The following is a 24,932-nucleotide window of genomic DNA, read 5'->3' as shown; positions in this document are numbered from 1 at the left end:
GGGGGCCGGGCTGCACCCGCATGCCGCGAGGCAGCGGAGGCTGCTGGAGCCTCTCGGCGGCGTCGCCCCGCGGCCAGGCGGTGCTGCTGGTATCCCGGGTACCCCGGCTGCCCGGGCTCCGTCCCGGTCCCTCCGTGTCCCCCCCGCCTCCAGCGTCCCCGCGCCCCTCCGGGCAGGGCGCCCCCCAGCGGCCGCACCCTCCCCGCCGTGGCCAGGCCCCTTTAAGGCTCGGGGCGGGCCGAGGAGCTGAGCTCTCGCGGGGCTTGGGAGCCGCGCTCTCGCGAGGCTGGTGCAGCGCGCTGATTGGCTGTAGGGGGTTGAATGTAAGATGGCGCCCAGGGAGCTGTGAGGGGAAAAGACTCGGGGCCGAGGCGGCGGCGGCGACAGGGCCGGGGTGAGGCGGGGCCGGGTCACGCCGCGGCGCAGCCGGGCCGGCGGGCCGGGGTAGTGCGCGGCGGCGGTGGGGCTGGGTGGGGCCCCCCTTGGGGCGCGGGAGGAGGAGGCGGCGGTTCCGGGGGCGGCGCGGGCCCGGCGGGGAGGGGGAGGGGGCGGCCCCGCCTGCCGCGCGCGCGCGCGCGCGCTTTCCCGGCCCGCGCGGGCGCGCCCCCGGCTCTTCCCCCCCCGCGCACCGGGCGCGTTCCCGTCGCCCCCCCCGCCCGGGCAGCGAGGCACCGGAAGGCGCGGCCTGTGCGCGGCCCTCGGCGGCCCCGTCCTCGCGGAGCCCCCGACATGGCTCCTGCCGGGGGGGGCGGGGGAGGCGGTGTCACGGCGCCGCCTGCGGGCCCGGCCCGGCCGCCCCGCCGGCAGACAAAGGCGGCAGGAGCGGCTGGGGCAGTGCCGGGTCCCCGCGGGCGGGGGAAACCCCACGAGCTCCGCGTCCCCGCTCGGGCAGGACAGAGGCTGAGCTGCAGCCGACGGTCTCGGGGCCTCAATACGGAGCTTCGCCTCGTCTTGTCTGGGTGGCCGAGCGGTCCGTAGCGTTCCCGGCTGTCTCTCGGGCAGCACCGGGAACGCCTGCGGGGGGAGGGGTAGGGGGGATCGCTTCTGGATGCGGTCACTGCTGCTGCTGCCTTGTTCTAAGTTCTGTGTGCCAGTAACTCCGGTGTTACCCACCGTGCCGCGCCTGTCGCCGCACGGCGCTCTGTGACAGATGTGCTCGCACAGTCGCTCTCAGTACCACCAGGCTGAGGGATACGATGGTTAGAAATTGGGCATCTTGCAATTCCTCAGAAGGAGCTGCTAGCTGCGTGGATTATCATACCTTTGTTTCCTGATTTTTTTTTTTCTTAATGGAATACGTATTAAAAATAAAATGACTTAATAAAGAAAGAGGAACTGGGGATGGAAAGGGCTTCTTTGTTCTGTCTTCTCCAGAACGTTACAAGTCTAAGAGCTCAGGACAAGAGCAGCAGAAATACATGCAACATGGTGACTGGTGAGTCCAGATTGTCCACATGCTGCAAGTTGTGTGTGTGTTTTCAGTAACCTCAGTCTAAGTTTTATCAACTAACCGTATGTGCTCATACTCTTCAAAGAATTTCTTGAACTTACTTCTTGAAAAAAAATGCAGTTATGCTGCACAGAGAGGAGTTATCCTCCTTTATTGGAGAAACTTACTGCCTGGATGCTCTTTTTAAATTTTTAAATGCAATATTAAAAACATGCTGCTGAGATCCAGTGAGGGTGGACATCTGCAGTTTCCAGTGTGTGTCTGTGGGATAAATGGAATGTACAGATTAGTGTGTTTTAATAACTGAAAGTAGTGACTACAGCAGCAAGCTGTATGTGTTAACCTACAAAAGCCTGTTGAATGTACCCTAGAGCCTTACAGAGGTTTTCTGCCATAAATGCAGTTTGGTTTAATTTTAATAAGTAAAATTTCTAGGGGTGCAGCATTACATTTATGAATCTTTCTGTGGACTTGGTACCTCCACTGCTGCATAGGGGTAGTGCAGTGGGAAGTGCAGTTTTGAGTGGTTCAGTATTTCTAGTTAAATAATCTTAAGCAGCCTTAAAACTGTTACGAACAACTCCAGGAGACACTGCTACCTACAAGGTCTGTAACTGCAGCTGTAGAGAAAACCCGGGGAAGGTCTTGCTGCTCTTCTGGGGTAGGAACAGATGCCTCATGGCATGGTGGGGCTCTGGTCCATGCCTGGCACGTGGAATACTGCAGGGGCTCAGCTTAGTGGCTCGTAGCATAGTAACTTCAAGAACGTGTAAAGGATTTTTTTTTCCATGTTAGACGAAAGGAAAGAGATTTCTTCAGTGCTTGCTTTAAGATTTGTATTTAAGAAATCAGTGCTTGCTTGGTGGTCAGAAGAGCTTGGTGATGGTTTGGTGGTGGACCTCTGCTGCTTGTGCTTCCGGGTGTCTTGCGGCTTCTGGTCTCCAACACAGGAAAATGATGTAGCTTGTGAAAGAAGGGTTGGAGTTTCAAAAGTAGAAGTGAGGGCTAACAGTTCCCATTGGGAACCGTGGCCCTGCTGACCTCCTTATTCTCTCCTTAGATAAGATTAACAGGTGGATAGCCATTTCCTGTGTTGTTAGAACATACTAAAAACCAATGCAGGAGTGGGAAGGGGGCACCTGGGAGAGGTGAGCCCATCCAATTCAGCAGCAGCTGGCTGTCAAAGAGCATCTGTGGCACTTATGTCTGGAATCCTGCTGTCAAAGAACATCTGTGGCATTCATGTCTGGGACGCAGCATGGCATCGTTGAGGCTTATTCTTCAGAAGAGTCTTCCCTCTCAAAGCTGTATCTGCTAGTGCACCTCAAGGTGGACCCGGAGAATGATGATGCTCTTCTGAAAGCCTCACTGTGGTATTGAAGTCAAATAGCTGAAAGTTCCAAGTAGAAGACTGGGACAAGTTAATTGCTCAAAATCTATTTTCCAACCTCAGGGTATATAATAGAGCATCATGCAGTTGGATGAAAAACACATTTCAGTGTGCCTGCTGTAGGTCTTATCTGAGTCCTGAGTCCCTATGGATGCATTAACATTGTTGTTCTTCCTTGGTTTTACCCTGGGCATATGGTCACTGGGAAGGGGTTAGTGGTGTGGAGGTGTAGAATACTCTTGAGTAGCTCCTGGAGAAGTGAGTTTTTTCTGTCCAGATATGGGTTCTACAGGAGCTTCTGTATGCTGATATTTGCAGAGCTGTTGGATTTGCTATGTGAACACCATTATCTGGTGTTTTTTATTAAACATGCTGCATTGCTGCATATTTTAAGAATATTTTTTATAGAAATCTCATACAGCAGCAAATGTGTCTTAAAGACTTCAGAAACCATAGATAGAGCACAAGTTGCCTCATGTGTGTTCCTGTTACCTTTGATATTAGTTTTTTTTGGTTTTTTTTTTTTTTTTCTTTTGTGAGCTTGCTCCAGTGCACTAGCCATGAACCTCCATGCAAACAAAAACTCTGTTTGGACTGCTGTCACATAACAGTGAAGAGGGGTTAGCATTTGCTTCAGCTCTCCCAGCTTTTGGTGATAAGTGGCACTGGACTTGTGCAGTGTGCTTGAGTGACAGTGAAAGCCTGGAGTTAACTCCCATTTTCCCACAGGGCAGTCTTATGTTCAGTCATAGCCCTGTCTCTGTTTTACTTTGTTAAATCATGGTGAAAGAATACATAAAGCTCTGTTTTTGTACCTGTTCTCTTTAGACCTACAGTCATAGTGATGTCTGTCTGTTTTTCCTCCTTTATGCAGCTTGATCTAGTAGTGCTGAATCACCTCTTCTAGTCCTGATCTTGTGGTGTTTCACATCTTTTCACACCTGTCTCAGTATCTGGTGATGTTACGGCTCAAATGTATTTATGCTCTATCAAGGCTAATTAGTGCCTTAGAAACAACCAGTATACTCACTGCAGAAACAATTGGTGGGTTTAAACAAGATAAGTCAATAAGAGAAGAATGCTGGCAGAGTATACCCTAGAGCTGTCTGATGTTCTCAGGTGGAGTTATCTTTGGTGGTGGTGGTTTTTTTTCTTTGCTTTCACTTCTGCCCTGATCATCTTAACTTTTCTGTCTTTCTGTTGTCTTCACACATGGCATGTTTCATGTTAACCTCTTCCTATATTAAAAGGGCATCAAGAACTGATGCTGCAGTTGCCTTTGTCATTTCCAGAGCTCTGTTTCTCCATGTGTGTAGTTCCCAGTTTGAGGAAATATCTCAATTCCAGCGCTCTCCTTTTGCTTGCTATGTTCAAATCGATGGGGCTGTCCTACTCCTAATAGCAAAGAGCTGAGTGCTACATCTGTTGCTCTTCTGTTGTCCTTCCCATTAGCTGCCTAGAATAGAACTGCACGGCCTGATAGAACACACTGCTCAGTTTCCCACCTCTGCGGCTGCAAAGCAGGGCCGCAGATATTGATTTCTAAGCCTCTCTTGCTAACAGTGCATGCTGCAGACAAATGGAATGTATGAGTGGATTTGTCTGGTACAGGGCTTGCCTGGTCTGGGTGAAGTACAGAGCTAGGAGTGTTTACATGGCAGTGAGCTCTGGGAGGAGGAGGAATCACACCTGGGTGTCATTCAGACTCCCCTGAGCTGCCAAGAGTTAATCTGAGAGATGTGTAGTAGCACAAAATACCTCATAAAACTAAAGCATCTGTCTTGGGCATCTGGCTGTGCATGTTTGCCAGTTTTCATACAGTACTTGGTATGAGAGATTAGTTACTGGAGTTAAGAATATCCTTGCATCAAGGGAGTGCTGTAGTTAAGACTTTTACTTTCTCTTTCCTTAAGGAACCCTGAGGACCTTGCAATATGAATAATTCTCTGGAGAACACCATTTCCTTTGAAGAATACATCCGTGTGAAGGCACGAACGATCCCCCAGCACAGGATGAAGGAGTTTCTAGACTCCCTTGCTTCCAAGGGGCCAGAAGCTCTCCAGGAGTTTCAACAGACAGCCACCACCACAATGGTGTATCAGCAGGGTGGCAACTGTATTTACACGGACAGCACAGAGGTGGCTGGGTCTTTGCTTGAACTTGCTTGTCCTGTGACAACCAGTATCCAGCAACAAACTCAGCCAGAGCAGCAGATACAGGTTCAGCAACCCCAGCAAGTCCAGGTAAGCATCTGAAATAATATTTGAATTATTGTATATATGACTTGCTAACTGATAGAGTAGTATTCAGAGCTGCTGTTTAACCTTAAGCCTCAGACAAGTGCATAAGAGGCAGGGCCAATTAACTTCATATAGACCAACAATATTTCCCTTTCATTTAAAGAATTTGGTAGTAAATTTGCTCTCTTGACTGTGCCTCCCTCGAGCCCTGCTGTAGGAGGAGCCGCACACATAGCAATGGAGTGGTGTCACCTATTGGAGAAACAGTTCTGGCATGTACACAACTCCAGAAGCCTTGTGCTCTGAAGCTGCTATAAATATCAGATCCCTCTGACTGATTGTTCAGGGTGGCTGTGGGATGAAGCTTGCCTTAAAGCCTTTTTTTTCCTCAATAAAATCAGTAATCTTTAAATAGTTTTACTTGAACATTCTAAGAGTTGTTCTTAAACTGACTTTTAAGTGAGGGGGTAATGCAAGAGAGTCAACTTTAGGATATGAGCCAGGAGAAGATAAGTTTCTGGAAAGGAATTCTAAAGGATGCATATGCATCAAGGTAGAGTATACGCTTGCACAGTAGGAGTTGCCTTCTTTGTTTTGATTTTTTTTAAAGTAGATATTACATTAGGTATTTTATTAAGTATTAAAGTAAATCCACTAACAGAGGAAAAAGACAAACCAATTTTATACTTAGGAAGCTGCTTTTGTCTTAATATACATTTTGTAATTTGAGGATTTCATAAGTGGCAGGGCACTTTAACTAAAGTTTTTTATGATATGTCTCTAAACAGCTGAAATCTGTCTATAGCTGTAATTTTGATACACTTGAGATATGAATCTTTCTGGTTCAGTTTCTGTAGCAGAATGTAAAACTACAAACTTTTTTTTCATTTTCTTTTTTTTACAATAAGTGAGGGTATGGAGTCACAAATGACTGGAGATCAGGTAGTGTGTGCTTGCTGCAGTGTAGTAGACTTGTGTCAACAGCTCACTTGTGTGTTTTTATCCTACAGCAAAGACAAAACTCCTTCACTGGTAATTCGTCTCCAGTTACTCTCTATTGAGTTAATGAATGCTTAACGGGGACTTCTGTAACCTGTTGCCCTACAGTGACTTGTGTTGAAAGGCTTTTGAAGAACAAAATCCTGGTCTTTCAGGCATGACTTGGATCTCTGTATGAGGCTATTAAAACTGATCAAGAGTGGGTTTGGTTTTGCCAGCTAGTGTGTTTTCTGGAAGAAGTTTTTTTTGCAGCAGAAGAGCTAGGAGGGTTGGCTTTTGAGAGCCTTGAAGATATGGAAAGCCCCCAGACCAATTGTAAAAGTCAAAAAGAATCTTTTTATTTTCCCTCTCACTTTTGCTGCCTCATTTCAGAACTACCCAATGTTCAGGCTTGACCCTTGCAAGTCTTTTAGTAACAGAGATAGGGAGGGAGGTCATATATCTTATGCTCCAGAGAAAAATAACCTGACCTTCTTGTAAATAAGCATAGAGTTCCTGCCAGAGACTGGTTCCTGATTTTGGAACTGAATGACCTGCACCCTAAATATGAAAAGCTGCTAATGAAAATTAAGATTTCAGCATTTCCTGAAGAATGTTGTCTACTCTCTTCTCCTTGTTTATGTCCCTTTGCTTTTAGATACCTGCTTTCCCATCTGTACAGATCATCATTATTATTTGTATTGCCTATCGTGCTGCTGACTTTAGGTGGCTTGTTTGGTACTAGATGTGGCTGCAGCTTTTGTGTATCAGCAGAGCAGCTGAACTCAGGTGTATTTGAGCAGCTAGCTCAGAATTATCTTAGTTTTTCTGCAAGAATAGAGTGGAGAAGAATGTGGTTACCTCTTTGCAAGAGTGTTTTTCTGTATTTCAGGATTTCTTATTGAGACGTAATTTATGTTAAACTCATGATTTAGTGTTCACTCATCTCTGCACTGTCACTGTCGCAGTGGCAGAGCTCATCTTCTGGATCAAGCTGGGTTTTGTTGTGATGCTGGGGAGTGACAGTGTTCCACCATAGCCATGCACCTGGTCCAGCTGGCACCCTGTGCCAAAATACTGCTTGTGTTGTATTATGTTGAATTTTGGTCATCTGCTGAAGCCTCTTAGCTTTTGATTAAACTTGTCATCCTGGTATTTGAATTGGTAATCTGTTTAGTTCTTGCTAATCCAATTACAAGTCAGTGGGAGATCCTTTGAAGGACTGTGCTTATGTCTGGCAGTGTGACAGTGCTGCTTGGGGTGACTAACAGTATGACCAGTCAGATGACCTCAGAGTTGAAATGGGTGATGATGATCTTACAATCATAGCGATAGTGCTCAGGTTTCATCCTGGATTTTACTTGCTGTGAACAACTAAACACACAGTGTGACTGCTTGCTGTTTTATTTATTATAGAAAAATAAATTTTCTCTTTGAAGAAGTTGTCACCTTAAGGTTTTCTTACCTAAAAGTCTCAAAAAAATCTTATCAAATGTTTATTTTACAGTATGAGTGGATGCAACTGTTGGGTTATGTACACTGTCATTGCTACAGTTAAGTGTCCTGGAGCTCCTTCCACACCCAGTATCACAGGGATGCCATAAGTGACCTTAAGAACGAGTTTAGTATGTCAAGTTGTCATACCTTGTTATGCATCAGGGAGTGGCAGGGAAGGTCTGTGTTTTGCTTCAGTCAAGTAAGAGTTTTATCAGCATTGCTTTTGGTAAGATTGTTGCTTGTTGGTTCTGTGCATAGAGGCCATGGAATTGTTGATGTCAGTGAGGTGTTTAGTGCTGGCTTGCTTCCCAAATATGGTACTTTTACAGAGGTCAGCAAACCTCTTGTGCCTCTTACCCAGGAAGCTTTAACTGGAAGACTATCAGAGGACAGAAAGTAACTTCGTTTATGGTGTGTGTGGAGAAAATCTCTCTGTTTCAGCTTTTTATGAGCTGTCTGATGTCTAGGTGGCAAGATTTTCTTGGGCAGGGCTTGAGGGGAGTTTGCTACATGTGGGAAAGATCACAAAACTGTATGGGGAATGGTTGAATGCCTGTGTAAAATATCTTTCAGTTAATACTTGTGCCTTTCTATTTGCTCGATTCCTTATGTGCTTACTATTCAGTCTATTCTGTGACTTCAGACCTTTATAGGAGGCTGGACATTATTAATGACGTAAGGCAGGGAAAGATGTCCTTAAATAGCTTAGGAAAAAGTCTTATCTCTGGCTCTGCAAAGAATGCATCTTTGCTTCTGATGGGTGTACCTTCCTCCTGCTGCTGTACTGGTTGTGAAGTTTAGCTTGGAGGTAGAGTTCCTATTTGGTTATGTTTGAAAAACATGCCAGTATGATTTTAGTGTAGCATCAGGTATTAATTGGCATTTGCTAGGGCTGAGTGGGACAATTCAAAGAGTTGTTGTAGTCAAGAGTGGTGTTTTCAAGGTAGCATCTACTTGTATATGGAAGTACCCTTCTGTTGGAGAGGTAAACTGTTTTTTCCTTCGTTCATGTATTTTAACTGCCTTAGACCTAAATCCCTCCCCAGTGCAGCTTGGCAGCATAATCTTGATAGTGTAACTGTTTAAACACACCCAAGGCCTAATTTAGCTGATGGAATTCTCTCTCTGATGTTGATGAATGAGCAGAGGAAAAACCTGGAGTGAGAGTCAGTCTGGCAGTTGTTCTGAAAAGCTGACTCGCACCCTTCCCATAGACCTTGTTTACTTAGATAGCAAAGGACTTCCTGTAAAGTAGTTAAATAACAAGTTCTGACATTTCCTGGTACTTCACTGATCAGTCTTTTCACTTACTCTTCACTTACACTTTTCATATCTCTTTTGTACTTGCTTGTACACTTTCTGGTGTAACTTTAGAAGGAACTCTTTTTTTACAGTGTTATTTTTTAGTGCTGGACATGCTTTAGCTTAGGACTGCTGTTGAGGGAACTGTATTTTAAATCTTCTGTCCTTAAATTAGGCTAAAAAACACTGAGATTACTCTTCTCATGCTCTCACTAACTTTTTTCCCAGGTATTTGACTTTACGTGGGAAGTTTGAGATGTGCCCAGGTTACTTCTGGGGGCTTTTGTAGCATACTTCCCACAGCAGGTTGGCCACCTGCCGAAGCTTTCTTACCTCTTGTAGGTTTGGTGCCTGTTATTTGAGATTCCCTCCAGATGAAACTAAGCTGTAAGATGCAGTGTTGTGTTTTGGTGTTGTTAAACTTGACCGGTGAGCAAGTCTAGAACTAAGTTTGAAATAGTCTTCTGGGAGCTATGGAATGGACATGTTAGTATGTCTCCAGTCTTGCTCTGGAGATCTGCTCTTGGTGTGTACTACTGCTTGCTGGTTTAAATACAGCTTCAGAAACCAAGATCTCTTTGTGAAAAGTTGCATTAAGAGCCTGTCAGGTGCTGTAGGAAAAGCTACATATCAAAAAACCCATGCAGGAAAGAGTTGCTCTGTGTACTTGTTTAGAGTTAGGTTTTAGGAAATACTAGATAATCCAGTCAGTCTGCAGATGAAAGAATTAAAAAGCAAATAAAATCTCAGTTGTTTCAGAACTGAGTTTGGTTCCTTTTTGGGCAGAGAATCCACACAGGGCAGACATGTTATGATTCCTACTTGAAAGTTTGTCTATCAACTATTAGGAAAAAAAGTTGTGGCAACCAGGCTTCAGATGTTCTCGTGGCCCTGGAGTTATTTATTTACTCTGCATTTGCTCAGTTCAGGACAGAATGTGTTTTTGGGCTTGATGTGACAGAAGATTTCCTTTAAGGGAATTTAGTTCTGCTCTTCTGTTACAATACAAGGTTGATTTCTAACACTTCTGATTTTCTGAGCAGCTAGTACTTGGTCCAGCTTCCAGCTACTTTATAGTGAAAAGGCGTTTCTCTGTGTCATGGTACCCTGCTGGGAGGTGGTTCTTTCATGCTGTTGTATCCAGACTTTTGGCAATAAACTGTATTTCAGTACTGGTAACTTGACATGTTCCTTTCTTGCACCAGTAACCCAGGAATTGCCAGCATAACATGTTTTTGCTTTAATCTTCAGCATAAAATGAAGATTTAAAGTCCCCTGTTGGTCTTGGCCTGTAAGTTTAAAACATTCCCCTTTGTACAGTCTCATAAAGTCTGCTACTGCTGCTGAGTGTAATTCTTTGTCTAACTTGCTATCTGAGGAAAAAAAGGACAATGAGGTCAATATAAGAAGCCTTTGATTTCAGACCAGATTAAAGCCTGTAAATCTGAAATGGATGCTTGTAGCACTCCTGGATACTACCTACTTGAAAACAGGGAGGGATCTACTTCAAGATACAGTTGTTAAAAATGGATATGTAATTCACAGAGGATGCATAATGCGTGGTAGGTAGAGCTCCAATATATTTTTAAATAGAACCACTCTCTAGTCAGAAGCATGATGTCTGCAGTTTGAAACATGGAGAGCTTCAAGTGATTCTGGTGTTTAACTTCATATTGTTTGGGTCTGGACTCATTCTTTGGGTGTTAACAATAGCAGGGTGGACTCTAAAGCAGTAGCAAGGCATCCCTGTTGTAGGAGTTAGGATTTAGTCCTGGGGGAGTTTCGAAGGGCCTCAGGGCGTGACTGCTCATCTGTTGAAAGTGGTGAAGTTGCTGCTGACTTTTGAACACTGTAGGCTCAGGCTCTGAAATGGTTAATGTCTCAAAGCTGCGCCAGGGGAGGTTTATCGTGGACATTAGGAAGCATTTCTTTACCAAGAGAGTGGCCTCTGGAGCAGGCTTTCGAGAGGTGGTTGGTGAAGAAGCATTCAGGCAGTGCTGTGAATGACATGCTGTAGCTTATGGTCAGCTCTGAAGTGGTCAGGCAGTTGGACTAGATGGTCAGTGGAGGTCCCCTCAAACTGAAACAGTCTGTTTGCAAGAGCAGAAGGGAGCAAATGCTGTCTTGTTCCATTTGTTCTTAGGCCGTGCCTCTTGCTGACAATGCCTTTCTTAAACCAGTTCCATTACCTTTCTAATTGTGCTTATGTGATAAAATTGTTTCAGTGCAGGAGGAGACTTTGAATTCTTACTGCTAGCAAAAATAAGTCTTTCCTTTATATATGTTACAGCACTCACAGGAACTGTAATGTGAAATTTTGTATGGATAGAAGGTGGGAGTGCTTTTACAGTGTTCTTGGTCAACCTGTGGAAATTGTGAAAACAGTACAGAGGTACAGGGCAAATGACACATTTATCTCTTAACATCGTTTTGAATCATAGTAGATAAAGCAAATGTTTCTTGTGTGAGACTGAAAATACCAGTGCAATAAAACATGTAATTTGTTCAATCTTTGGCCTTTGCCTTGCAGGTAATCTTCTGAACAAGGGTTTAAATTAATAGTAAGGACCATGTTAATGATTTTTAAAGTGAAATATTTTGGAGAATTCTTGCCTTAGGGGTGTGTTTGCAACTGACTTTCTTAAACTGAGCCCTTACCTGGGATCCATGTTTGGGCCTGTTTGCCCAAGGCAGTACTCATGCTCCAGGGCAGAACAATATCAAATAGAGCTGAGGAAACATCCCATAGATGAATTCATCTTTTTCAATTGAATGCTTGATCAAATCACTCATTGATGCAGCTTTTTAAACTGTCATGCTGACATAAGGTCACATGCTTCTTGTTACCTTGCAGGAAATTATTACAGAGTCATCACATCATCTGGATTACAGTATACTGCACAGAGTTCCCAGAAGGAACTATACTTTGTTCTTCCTGGAAATAAATTAATTCTTAACAGGAGGTGACTTATAAATCTGGCCTGCCAGTGGGGCATTTTGCTACCCCAGTTTTTTCCTTGGCAACTCTTAATTGGCTGTAAATGGATCCTTAACATTTTTCAAGACTTCTTAGCAGTGATGCTGGGAAGTGAGATTTTGTGCACAGCAGGCCTGCATTGTAATTCTTTTTGGTATTGTCAGGCTGACTAGTGTGCTGTCTCTGTGCAAATGCTGCCTTAGTCTGTCTGGATTCAGGAAGTGAGGTAGAAAAAGGTGAGAGAACTGTGAGTAGGAAGACATTTAGTCTTGCAGCTAAATAAGTCTGTGTTGGCTCCAGAAAGAGGTGTTGAGTAATTAATTCACTCCCTTAAGATAAAGCGTTAATGAAGCCTGGAGAAACAGATGGTCATGTGTACCTGGGATATCGCTTCTAGGACAAGGCAAATGTAACAAGTTGTCTGTGTAAATGTGAGGAAAAGTGGAGAAGTGTCTGGACAACGGATGTGAAGCTATTGAGACCTGAAATTTGTGCAGGGGGCTGCCTTTGACTGCTGGCTTTCAGTGTGCTGCTGGACTGCTGCTAGGTATTGTGGCAGACTTTGGACAAATGAGCATTAATGTGAGAGGGTGTGATTTTTTTTTTCCTCTAAAATAAAAGGAACTGGTTGGGAATCAAGTCAACAGATTTGTCTGTGTTACTCAGCATTGTCTAAGTGCATGAGCTAGAAAATACAACTGAATAGTTTGGACAATAACTGGTATTAATAAGTAAATAATGAAAAAAAAGGTTGGTTTTAATTATCCTTGCCAAAGAAATTCTTCTAGAGTTTACAAAACATGCTGCAGCATAGGCCATTAACGCATGACAGAGATTGAGGTTGAACTTGCCACATTGTGTGTTGGCACCCGCTTGAGTAGTGCTACTATTAATGATAGGTTTCCAAGTAATATTCCTGTGCTTTATGAGGAAAGAGCCAAGTGCTGGTTTTGACTTACCCATATTTCTTATTGCCTGTCACCAGCAAGTGATCCTGTGGCCATCTTGGGACTGGGGTGGGCAGCAATAGAACAATCTTTGGAGCATGGTAAGAATGAGGCAAGCTCCTGTGATTGTAATGTGAATGATCTTTAAGTCTTGGTATTGCAAGACCTGTGCTAACATAACATTTTAGCAATGCAAATAGCTTTGAAGATGCTTGGATTCCAAGGATGGAATCCGTTGGCTTGAGCCCATAGAGCTTTGAGGGTGGAGATGTAGCTCACGTGCTGTTCTCTCTGTGCTGAGAGTCATGTGCAGTGCTGAGCAAACACATCTGCTGTATCACTGTTACCAGCCGGGCACTTCTAGAATAACTTGGTTTCATTTTCCTGAAATCTTTACTAATGGATTAATACATGGAATCAAAAGTGAGCATAAAAGACCTGAAATATAGTGACAGACCATTCTGTCACTATGAGTGACAGACCACTCTGCTGATCTCTGGTGTTTGCTGATCTCTAACTGTGGCTTGGTGTCATTGCAGGTTCAGGTCCAGGTCCAGCAGTCACCACAGCAGGTCTCCGCCCAGCAGCTCTCTCCACAGCTCTCTGTCCATCAGGCTTCGGAGCAGCCAATACAGGTCCAAGTGCAGATCCAAGGCCAGGCGCAGCAGCAGGCATCCCAGACAATACAGAGTCAGTCTCTTCAGAGCCCCAGCCCATCGCAGCTGCAGGCAGCTCAGATCCAAGTGCAGCATGTGCAGACTGCCCAACAGATCCAGGCTGCAGAGCTACAGGAGGAACACATACAGCACCAGCAGATCCAGGCTCAGCTTGTGGCAGGTCAGGCCATTACTGGTGGCCAGCAGATCCAGATCCAGACAGTCGGGGCACTGTCACCCCCACCTTCTCAACAAGGCTCCCCGCGAGAGGGAGAGAGGCGGATTAGCTCTGCGAGTGTCCTTCAGCCAGTGAAGAAACGTAAAGTGGATATGCCTATTACTGTATCGTATGCTATTTCAGGGCAGCCAGTTGCCACAGTGCTGGCCATTCCTCAGGGCCAGCAGCAAAGTTATGTCTCTTTAAGGCCAGACTTGTTAACAGTGGACAGTGCCCACCTGTACAGTGCCACTGGGACCATTACTAGCCCCACTGGAGAGACGTGGACCATCCCTGTTTACTCTGCTCAGCCACGTGGTGACCTTCAGCAGCAAAACATAACCCACATTGCCATCCCTCAGGAGGCCTACAATGCTGTCCACGTCAGCGGCTCACCCACAACACTGGCTACAGTGAAGCTGGAAGATGACAAGGATAAGATGGTGGGAAGTACTTCAGTAGTGAAGAACTCTCACGAGGAAGTGGTGCAGACTCTTGCTAACTCGATCTTTCCAGCACAGTTTATGAATGGCAACATCCACATTCCAGTGGCAGTGCAGGCTGTGGCAGGGACATACCAGAATACAGCACAGACAGTGCACATATGGGACCCACAGCAGCAACAGCAGCAGCCCACACCCCAAGAGCAGGGGCAGCAGCAGCAGCTACAAGTCACTTGCTCAGTAAGTTAAAACTGCCTGTTAGTCTCAGCTGGTGATTAACAACTTACAAATGTTTTGGAGAGGGAGCATGCCAACAGACAGCTGGTGTCTGCGAAGCAGAGAGGCATCTGTCCCAGAAGCCTGAACGTGACATAGGGCACTTCACTCCTGATGGGTATAAGACTTCCATGTGATAATGTTGGTACATAGTTATAGGATTCAAAACTTTCCAAAAGAAAGTACAGTTTTGATCCCAGTGTTAAAAATTAATAAATACATACTGATTGCCAGACTCTACATAGCATGTATTCCAAGATCTGCAGTGTTTTCCTGAGATGTTCCAGGGGTTGCAGTGGACAGGCAGGGATAATTTCAGCCAAATAAGGTGTGCTAATGTGTACTAGTCATTATCAGTTACTTTATGTTATGTTGCACATGGAGTCCACAGCAGATCCAGTGCCCCAGTGAAGTATCAAAATCTGACTAGTTGTGAGCAAACTTCCCAGATAAAGTTTACTTTAGGGTACATAAGGTATTTAAAATAAAATACTCGAAATACATAGGCAATTCCAGGAGGAATGTACTATCTCTCTAGGGGAGGCAATGAAGCTACTAGAAGTGAATATCACGCTTTTGGGAGTTGACTCTCTACAAACTGAAGCAGAGAAGGAATTTGACTGCCTGCCCTGTGCTGTCCTCTGGCATTATGCTTCTAGGGAATCTGGGCAAGTTGCAGCAATTTTGCTCTATTTGTGAAAAATATGTTTGTTAAGAAGCATCTGCCAGTTCAGCAGATTTAAATCAGCCCGTATCCAGCTTTCACACTGGACAAAGGTGTCTGTGAGGTTAGGGCAGAAGACTGTCCCTTGGTTTGGGCTGATGGAGTTGTCACTGGAAAACTTTCAGCTCTCTGGAGAGTAATATTACCGCTCTGTGGAGGAGAGCAGAGGCTCAGTCCTGGCTACTACAAAGACAAGGTGTCAGTTCACCCTTGGACTCTAAGGCAGAGAGAGGCTTTGCTTCACAACTTTGTTGCCATCTGCCTTGATTAAAGCTGGGCTTTTTCAGTCAGTCTCTGCAGGGGTTGATAAGCAAAAAGCTAATAAGAGCTGATGCAGAGAATAAAAAAACAGCCAGAGGGAGATAGAAGGCTCTGGTCTGAGGCTCTTGCAGACTTTGCCTCTTAAACTGTTGGTTTTTTATGCTAGGTAAGGTACAGGTATTTAAAGTCTACATGCTGTTTTCATATGCCATGGTCTTTAGTATTGTCAGAAGAACTTCCACTAATATTGACACTTAGCAATATCAAAGGAAAAGCTGCTTTTTGGAGTAACTCTTAGGAAGGAAAAGGCAAAACTGTTTTCATATAAGAATTGCTATTTCTGTAACATACAGGGTACCAGTGAGAGTTTGACCAAGGTCTGTAAAACTATTAATTGCAGTAGCTATGAGACTCTGTAGCACAGAATTGAAAACCTGTAGCAAAGAATGCAGAGTGAGTGCAGCTGGAGGACTTGGCTGTGGGTTTTAGATTGGTGCTATTGGTGGCCTGACAAATAAGTTTGATTGAGATCGAAACTCTTGGTGACCTAAGGTCCCACTGCAAAGTAAGTTTCAAAAGGGTCTGGAGATGCCTTAGGTCTGTAAAAAATCATTCAGTTTTCACACAACAGTAGCTAGTCCCCATTAGTAATATTTGGTATTCTGAGAGTATTGCATTGAAATTGAATGGATGTTTTGATGCTGTGTTCTAGTCCTACTGCTTTATACCTTTTACAAGTGAATTAATCTTATTTATCATTTATGATAGGAACAGAATGTATTTATTCTGTGTGCCTGTTATGTACTGCTTAAAGAAGAGAGTCTGGATAGGGAGGGATGCCAGTGGTGTATGGCATGTGATGGTACCCAGGACCTTCCTTAGGCTAGTCCAGTGTGGAGCAGCAGTGGTGAGTAAAGCTGGTGGCACCTTCCTGTTCAGGGGCTGGTTGTCTCTGTGGGCTGCTCTTGTAGTGAGATGGACTTCAGTGACGACTCAGAGTGACAAGTGAGCTGAAGATAGATCTGTCCATTCAAACTTAAAGAGTTTTTGGAGTGTAGAATATTCTTTTGTGAGCAGCAATTCAGGTTGGACAGCAAAAGTTACATTCCTTGGATTAATTTCTTGTTGGGAGTGTTGCAGAAGGTTGGTATCCTGGGGCTACAGGTATTGTGGGATTCTTGGTTTTTGTCCAGCTCTTGCATGTTGAAGTGTGTATATAAACTGAAGAGTTTTCTTTCATAGGCTCAAACTGTTCAGGTTGCTGAAGTTGAACCACAGCCACAGCCGCAGACTTCACCTGAACTTCTGCTTCCAAACTCTCTGAAGCCAGAAGAAGGTCTTGAAGTGTGGAAAAGCTGGGCACAGACCAAGAATGCAGAGCTGGAAAAAGAAGCCCAAAATAGACTAGCACCTATTGGAAGTAAGTGTCGTTGACAATATGGCCTTCGTTTCCTTTCAAGTAGGATGAGGAATAACTAAAATGCTATGTGGGAAGACTCTTCTGTTTAATCAGTGATTTCCTAAATTTAAATTTTAATCTACTATGCAGTACGAAGTACTGTGTATTCCCACTGCCACAGGACATGTATTAGCTCTGTGCTGAGCCCTGTTGAGCACTTGGGCTGATAGCAGTAGAAAAGGGCTCTGCATGGCTGTGGTGCATGGATAAACTGTCTGTCCAAGCTGGTGGAACAGTCATGGAGTTGCTGTTTTCCTGTTGCAGCAGGGCAGCATTTCACTCGGGACATGGTAAAAGAAGGCAATAGTCATGCATTTGGTAGGGCAGAGGATCTTCCTATCAAAATCTTGCTTGTTTTATCTTTTAGTATTTCTGACAGCCTAAGATCTGGATTTATTTCAACTTGCATTACTATACTGGGAGAATGAGGTAGTACTGGACCTGTCAGATAGAATGGAGATGTGGAAAATGTTTTCTGAAATGTTAGGAAATAATATGCCTTTATCACTTAAATAATATAGCTTTGTTTTGTTTTTCCAGGGCGTCAGCTGCTGAGGTTCCAGGAAGATCTCATCTCTTCAGCTGTGGCTGAGCTGAATTATGGCCTGTGCTTAATGACACGAGAAGCTCGGAATGGTGATGGTGAACCCTACGATCCAGATGTGCTCTACTATATCTTCCTGTGTATTCAGAAGGTAGGATGGGACAGCTCTATGTGCTGCAGAACTGCCCATGTTGTCAGCATGTGTAGGGGGACTCTTGGTTATAAAAATACAAACTGTAGCTTTTATTAAGCTTCTCAACAATTTTATAAGAAAAAAGTCTCTTTGCTTAAAAAACCTTGAAAACATCAGATTACTTGTCTGTCCTTAGTGCAAGCAATGGTTTAATCCATGAGTTAAGTTTGTGAATAACTGGGTTCAGTATAGTAGTGAAAATAATAAATCCATTTAGCTTTTTTTGATGGGGGGAGAAGGGTTGGATTATATTTGAAGAAGTTGTCAATGTCAAGATTTAAATTTAGTTGAAGCTTTAACAGGCAAGAACTTAGCTTTATGTGCTATGGGAAGTATGAGCTTTCTGGAAGAGCTGCAGGAACAGAGCTATACTTAGACAGGGAAATTGAGCATCCTTGTTGTTAACCTGAAAAAATAGTGTCCACTACTCATGTGAAATAACTAGAAGTGAACACATCTGAAACAAAAGGTGAAATCCAATCAGCTTTACTTTGTGAGATAGTTTTTCCTTTTTCTCTCTTGGCATTCCCATTATAGTATTCACCTTGGTGCAAGAGTACTCACTCTTTAAGTAAACTGTATTAGTCTTCAGTGCTGTGCTGTAAAATGATCAACTGAGGATGTGGGCCCCTAGGATGAGGTCTGGTCTGAGGCACACACCTGCTCCCACTGTACTGGCCTGTGTTGTGAATCTCTTACAGTATCTCTTTGAAAATGGCCGAGTCGATGACATCTTCTCAGATCTCTACTATATTCGGTTCACTGAATGGCTGCATGAAGTTCTTAAGGACATACAGCCTCGTGTTTCACCTCTTGGTAAGGGCTATTGTTTAAGAACTTTAAAACTTTCCAGAGCTTGGAATGTTTAAACTGAACCTATAGCATGAGTGTAGTCTGAATAGAAACCCTTTTGAAGTATGTAATATCCCTAGGCCAGCTAATGCTGCTCAGGGAGAAAAATGTTATGTTTGCAGTGAATGCTGGGGTTACTGCAGTTGTCAGGCTCTAATCCTGACTGTCATTGAGCATTATTTGTCTGTCACTTGTCACCAATCAGAAGGCACATTGTGGGGACTTCACAGTGTCATTAGATTGGCTTACTTGGCAGCCAGCTGATCCTTGATTTGAATCAGGTTTCCTCATCTGAAATGGTAATACATCCTGCGTCTAATATGTATTGTTTCTTTGGGAGATAATACAGCACTGTCATAGTACCATGGAGCCAGATGGATACTGTCTGCAGAACCAACTGAGTGTCAAAGGAAAAAACAATGAGTGAATAAAGCCTCCAGTGCTGCAGTCAGTTGCAGCTCAACCTTATGTTTAGGAAATCATGGCAACAGGGATGTGGAGGCAGTTCCAGAAGAGACAAATTTTGACGGAGCACTGTATGAGAACTAGATAAAAATTGCATTTTCAGAGCATGGAAACCTGGTTTCTCACTGCTTCTTTCCCTTTGATATGTTTGGACATGAGTGAAGAAGTTAATTCTTATGTTCAGTAAAGTAGCTGATGTTTCAGGCTAGGTGGCTAAGTGGCACCATGAGTTTTGGAATCCTTTTGTTTTCAGTCTGGCTGTTTGATCAGTGCTTTGACATTCCACAAGCCCCGGAGTTCGTACTGCTGTCTGTTTTTCTGTTTGTATTTGGAGTGTAGTATTTTTCTTCTACACAAAGGGGAAAAAAAATTGGAAAAATCAAAGGATTACTCATGTGTCCAAATACATCACTTGGCACTGTGTGCTCACTGAAGCTGTGCTCGGGGCCAAGAACTGATTTGTTACACTGGCCTGCCTGCTCTCACATATTATAGGATTAAGAGCATCTGCATTGGAGTCAAGCCAATAATTAAAAGCTGTTTAAGTACGTATTCTTTTCTCTATGGGCTGGGATGTGTAGGCATGTTGCACAAGCATACTCTCCACAACTAGAGGTTGATGGATATGTACAAGTGTTTCCTAACTGTACCTGCTGTTTAAAAAGTTATTTGCAGAGCACTGAATCTTGACATTAGTGAGAATCTCCTCTTTTTCCTTCTGTTGAGATTTATATGCTCTCCAGTACTTACAGACTGTAAAATGCTGCCTGTGCTCATGTTGTGTCTGTCCCCTGGCATGATGCCGACTTCTGATTATTGCAGGTTACATCCTCTCCAGTCATGTAACAGAAGAGATGCTGTGGGAGTGTAAGCAGCTTGGAGCTCACTCCCCTTCCACCTTGCTCACTACACTGATGTTTTTTAATACAAAGTAAGTACTCAGGTCTTAGGGAATCTTGGGGAATAAAAGAACTTCAGAGACCTTAACAAGATTGGTGTGAAACTACGGCACTGCATAGGGCAAAATCACAAGTTTCAAATTATTGCATACAGAACCCGCTTGTAGCTTCATCAGACAAAGAAGATGCAGTATAACAAGGGAGTGAGCTAGCAGAGGGCAGACTGAACCTGTGGCTTTTCTATGCTTTGCTGCTGGAAGAGTCCTTAGCCCAGTGGTTGGTTTGAGCTTCAGTCTGCTCATGATGGCTAAAGATAACTACCTTGCTGTTATGACTTATGTCCCTTGCTCGCCTCTGAATGTTCTGTGTTCTGTTCTTGCTGCTCAGATACTTCCTGTTGAAAACAGTAGACCAGCACATGAAGCTGGCCTTCTCCAAGGTGCTGAGGCAGACCAAGAAGAACCCTTCTAATCCCAAGGATAAAAGCACGAGTATCCGCTATATGAAGGCTCCAGGCATGCACCAGACAGGACAGAAAGGTAGTGTCTAGGAAGTTTCTTTGGTATATTTTACTTATTTGGGCTTGAAGAAGTGGATGAACCTGGAGATGTTTGCAGGTAGGGAATCCAGGGCTCTGCCAGTTACCTATAGCCTGGCAGTATGTGTTTTCCATGCACTATCCAGGAGAGGACAGTACCTTCTAATCATAGCCCTGGGGACATGCCTTACCTGACGGGTAAGGGACTCATCAAGAACTAAGGATATTTTTTTGTTACTTTTTTTAATGGGCAAAGAGACTGTTGGATGTAAGTGCTTATGTAAGATGGAGAAAATTCTTTGGGAGGGCTTCTCTTACTTTGGTTCATGTGAACTCAAAATAATTCCTATGTAAGTACAATCGATCCTCTCAAAAGCACAGGATGCAACTGAGGCTTTGCAGTCTCAGTAGTGATATTTCCCTCATTTTGCACACTGGTAGAGGAGAAATGGAAAGAAGGATATGGATGGGTTGTGGTCTTCTATAGCCTTGGGATAAAGCAAACTCTGCATAATGCTTTTAAGCATTTATAGCCAGGTGCTTCTGCCCTGGAACTGCCATATGTCTCTTGTCAGCTCTTGTCTGGTGACAAGGTGCTGCAGTGTTGAGGTTCTGTGGTACTGCTCGGTGTGCTGTGCTTCCACAGGGTGTCTGACAGACTTCTGGGGGCTGGTTTGTAGTTACAGATGACATGTATGCAGAGCAGACCGAGAATCCAGAGAACCCCCTGAGGTGTCCGATAAAGCTGTATGACTTCTACCTCTTCAAATGGTGAGAGCTCTCGTCTGTGTGTATGGTGCTTGTCTTCTGTGACTGGGGAGCTGCACCCTGTGCCTGGCCTAGTTTTCAAAGTTGTGTGATAGCACTGGCACAATTTTTGTATTTCCACAAATTTACTTAAAATGGCGAGGGCTGTTGATGTGAGAGAGTGGGATTAACTCTGATGGCATATAAATTGAGTTGTTTTTGGTATTTAAGAGACAAATCCTGATTTGTGAACTGGCTGCTCTTAATCTTGGATATTTGCTGTGTTGACATGAATTTGTTCTTCTGCTTATGAGTTGCAAGTCATCTGGAAGCATCCACTCCTGAAGATAGGATTAGGGTCCTATTCAGACCAGCTTCTGAACAAAAATAAGGACTTGCTATGGAGATTGGAGGATGCCTCAAAGGACTCATCTCTAAATTATGGTGATTCTGTAATTTAATATAATGGTTCATCTGCAGAGATGGATCTGCAGGTAGCCTGAATGTTAAAATACCCCATCCTTTTTTCACTCTGAAGAACCTCTAAAGCCATGTGTGTGTTATGCTTACCAGTGTGAAATAAATACTACTTTGTTGTAGTCTCCTCACCATGGCTTTTTAACCTTGGCATGTCCTAAAATGAATCTTGCTGCTAGATCTGTCTCTGTACCTTCATTTGTCATCAGCCAGATATTCACTGTCAGGATTTGTGAAGCCTGGGGTGAGGACAGTGGTGGTGTTTCTCTTCCAGGACATTTTGTTAGTCTGGTTATTTCTGATCTTCCTCACACAGCCCCCAGAGTGTGAAAGGCCGGAATGACACATTTTACTTGACACCGGAACCAGTGGTGGCCCCCAACAGCCCTATCTGGTATTCCATCCAGCCGATCAGCAGAGAGCAGATGGAGCAGATGCTCACCCGGATCCTGGTGATACGAGAGATTCAGGAAGCTCTTGCCGTGGCTAATGCCAGCACCATGCACTAAGGCATCCTTCGTGGCTCAGATGGGGTGGGGCAGGGTGATGGGGGAGGGACAAGCAAAGAGAAATTGTACAGACTTTTACACTAAAGGAGATGCCTAAGTTTTTGGTTTTTTATTGGTGTAGTTATGAAGCCCTTTTAGGCTTCTTCTCTTTAAAAGAATCTAAAGGAAAACCTACCCATTGTGTATCCTACCCAACACACCAAACTGTTGGAACCATTGGAGGCTGCATATCCCCTGCGAGCTGGGAGCTGTGGAGAGCTGCTGGTTGACTCTGGGTTTTTTTTATGATGTAGAAAACCTGAACTACAGGATTGGCCTGGTTGGCTGGGGCCTCTGTCTCCTCGGAGCACGTGCAGCCTAGAGGGCACAGAATGATGGATGGACCTGCTCAGCCAGTGGAGGAGAGGCAGGCATCTTCTTTTCTTGTGCTTGGACATTAATTTGCTGTTATCTTGGAAGAAAGAGGAGAGAGTGAACTGCAATTATGATTTATACAAAAAAAAACAAACCAACAATTTCTATTCAGACCTTTAAGTGACATTTTTAGATGTTAAAAGTACAAACTTTACCACACTCTTCTTTTTTGGCCTAACATTGAGGCCTTAAAGCTTGAGGCTTCTGTGCCTGATGGAATTCTTGTAACATACACTTGTGTATCATATAAAGATACCACCCTGTTTCTCTTATGTATTCTTACTCTAGTTGTTTATTAAGAATGACGAGCACGTCTTTTCAACATGCCATTGAACAATGTGTCTTTATTTGGGGAAGAGTGAGCTGTGAGGGTGGGGGGGGTCATTATACAAAGATCAGTATGCAAACTGGTTGTTTTCATCCCTGTTCATGCTTTCCAGCTCAACTCTGCTGGATTTCTTTCACCCTACAACTTATGACGGTAGAAGGGCATACACTTCTGTAGAAAGACCTGAATGTCTGCTTGCTGATGGAAGCTCAGTGCCAGGCTAGGAACATGCGATCTGTGAGACCAGATCAGACTGTCCTAATGTTCTGTAGCTTTACCCCTAGGCAAATCCCCCTTTCCACCTTTTCAAATGCATCACAACAACAGCGTGATGGAGAAGTAGTGGAGGGAAAAGGCCTTCCAGGAGCAGCATATGGCTTACTCCTGCTGTTTAACAGCCTTTTCACAGTTTTTAACACAGCTGTGTAGCTTTTGGCATAGTTCATGGCCATAATATCCCCAGTCCTGTAGCTTTGCCTTGCTGCATCTTAAATGGTTGCTGTATTTTATATCATTAACAAATAGTCTGCTCTTTTGAAGCCAGCAGGTAGTCAGCTGTGCTTGAAATGGGAGATCACTTGCCAGGCTTGTTACTTGTGCCACCAACTTCTTGGATGCAGAGAAATTGCTCTGCTTCTTGAACTTGTCTTCCCTGCTTCTCCCTGTCATGTTCCTTCCCTGTTCCAAAATACACAGATAAATATTTAGATATATATTACAATAAAAGAACTTAAACTTGTGTACAGGAAAAACTTCCCTGAAGCCTCTGTTGTCCAGCACCTATCTGTATTGAGAAAGAAGGTCTGCCCTCTCTGCTGGTTGTGCAGGAGTGTAAATTGATGAGAGTAGCCAATGTTCCCTGTCTTTGTGCTTGTGAGCAGTGTTGAGGTGTGCAGCTTAGAGAGACTTCCTAAGCCCCTGATGCTTCATATTGATGTTGGTGTTCCTGAGGAAGCAGGTGTGCTTGAGTTAGTGTCAGTATGAGCAGTTTGTTCCCTCTACATGACTTTGTGCTCAAGTAGGTGCGTGCGGAGAGGTGAAGTAGCAATGCACTTTTGTTTTGTTTTAGACTCTTAGCTCAGTGTCTGCCCTCAGAACTAGGCCAGAGGAAAACAGCCAGGGATCACTGCCCAGATCCAGTGGGCAAGCTGGGAAGATAGTGCCTAGGGTGGTGTAGTGCTGGCAGCAAGTACTGTGACCTCAGTTTGTCTGCTGGGAGCCAGCAGTTGCCCCATTGTAGGGTGGCTCTGGGGATCACCAGTACTGCTTCAGCTGTCAGAAACTTCTAATCCTTTCACCATTGACAGGAACTTCAGCTGAGCTTTCTGGGGAAACAGAATTCCTTGTTACCTTAAAATTTTAGGTTGTGCACTTTCCTTATTACTCTTAAATGCAAGACAATGTCAAGTCTTTGTAGGGGGAAGAGTTCTCCTTGGAGGATACTGGTTAAGAACAGGGAAACTAGGCACACGGTGAGCTGTGGAAGTCTCCTGATGCTTGGTTTTGTCCTGATGGACTGGAGCGTTTCCATTTCTTTCTCATTGTCTACATGTACATAGGAGAGGATTTGCTGATGCAGAAGTGGACTGCTGCACTGTTCTGTACTGTCTCATCAGAATGTCCACTGTGTTCACTTCATTCCCTATTTTTAGAGACAATCGATATACTGTGACTTAAGGATTATTTTCCTGGATCTGGCTTCTAGTCTGTCTCTCTGGAGCTAGTTTAAAAGGTACAGTATTTCTAGAATATAAATACTATGTTCTTTGATAGTGAAGAACATGATCTGCTCCCTTGTAGGGGCTCTTAGGAAGACATGCACAGAGTAGCACAGAAAAGTGCTGTGGCTTAGGGTTGCTGTCCACATTCTGGGAAATTTCCCCAGTCAAAATACATGTAAAATAGCTTTTTAACACTTTCCTATAACCAGCTTGACTGCTGCTTAAAGGGCATTCCCCCTTGGCTCTGAGAGTGCCAAACTGCTTGTACTGCTCTTGTATGCGTGTATATATTGACAGGAACTCTCCGTGCCCTATGCCTTGTACGAGACAGGCTTAAAATGCATCAATCTCTAAATAAATAGAGCTGAGAAGTCGAGCTGGAGACCGTGTGTTGTTGATTTTGAACTGTGCCCATCTTGTCACTGTGG

At 44.2% G+C, this 24,932-nt stretch overlaps 1 protein-coding gene across 5 annotated transcripts; it reads left to right on the top strand.

Moving 5' to 3' along the window:
- Positions 1 to 194: 194 nt before the first annotated feature.
- Positions 195 to 24,880, top strand: QRICH1 (glutamine rich 1). Of its 5 annotated transcripts, none has more exons than XM_021531158.4 (11): positions 237 to 323; positions 1,375 to 1,435; positions 4,754 to 5,083; positions 13,321 to 14,337; positions 16,601 to 16,778; positions 17,358 to 17,512; positions 18,256 to 18,370; positions 19,694 to 19,802; positions 20,158 to 20,309; positions 20,989 to 21,079; positions 21,849 to 24,880. In XM_021531158.4, the coding sequence occupies exons 3-11, from the start codon at positions 4,775 to 4,777 to the stop codon at positions 22,039 to 22,041; spliced, it is 2,319 nt and encodes a 772-aa protein (XP_021386833.3). In that variant the 5' UTR covers positions 237 to 323; positions 1,375 to 1,435; positions 4,754 to 4,774; the 3' UTR covers positions 22,042 to 24,880. The 5 variants fall into 5 exon arrangements, with proteins under 5 accessions (XP_077642266.2, XP_021386833.3, XP_021386817.3 ...); XM_021531142.4 differs by having other exon boundaries at positions 306 to 394; XM_085590406.1 differs by lacking the exon at positions 237 to 323 and adding an exon at positions 806 to 970.
- The last annotated feature ends 52 nt before the right edge of the window (positions 24,881 to 24,932 follow it).

This window comes from Lonchura striata, chromosome 12, assembly GCF_050655825.1.
Source record: "Lonchura striata isolate lonStrDom1 chromosome 12, ASM5065582v1, whole genome shotgun sequence".
NCBI lineage: Eukaryota > Metazoa > Chordata > Aves > Passeriformes > Estrildidae > Lonchura > Lonchura striata.
This window is presented reverse-complemented; position numbering and strand designations above follow the sequence as displayed.

Bases quoted from the DNA above. Each gene is read 5' to 3' on its own strand.
- QRICH1 (XM_077786140.2), top strand. From the start codon at position 4,775: ATGAATAATTCTCTGGAGAACACCATTTCCTTTGAAGAATACATCCGT. The intron at 14,338-16,600 runs GTAAGTTAAAAC...TTTCTTTCATAG, and splicing joins AGCTACAAGTCACTTGCTCA to GCTCAAACTGTTCAGGTTGC. The intron at 18,371-19,693 runs GTAAGGGCTATT...TGATTATTGCAG, and splicing joins GCCTCGTGTTTCACCTCTTG to GTTACATCCTCTCCAGTCAT.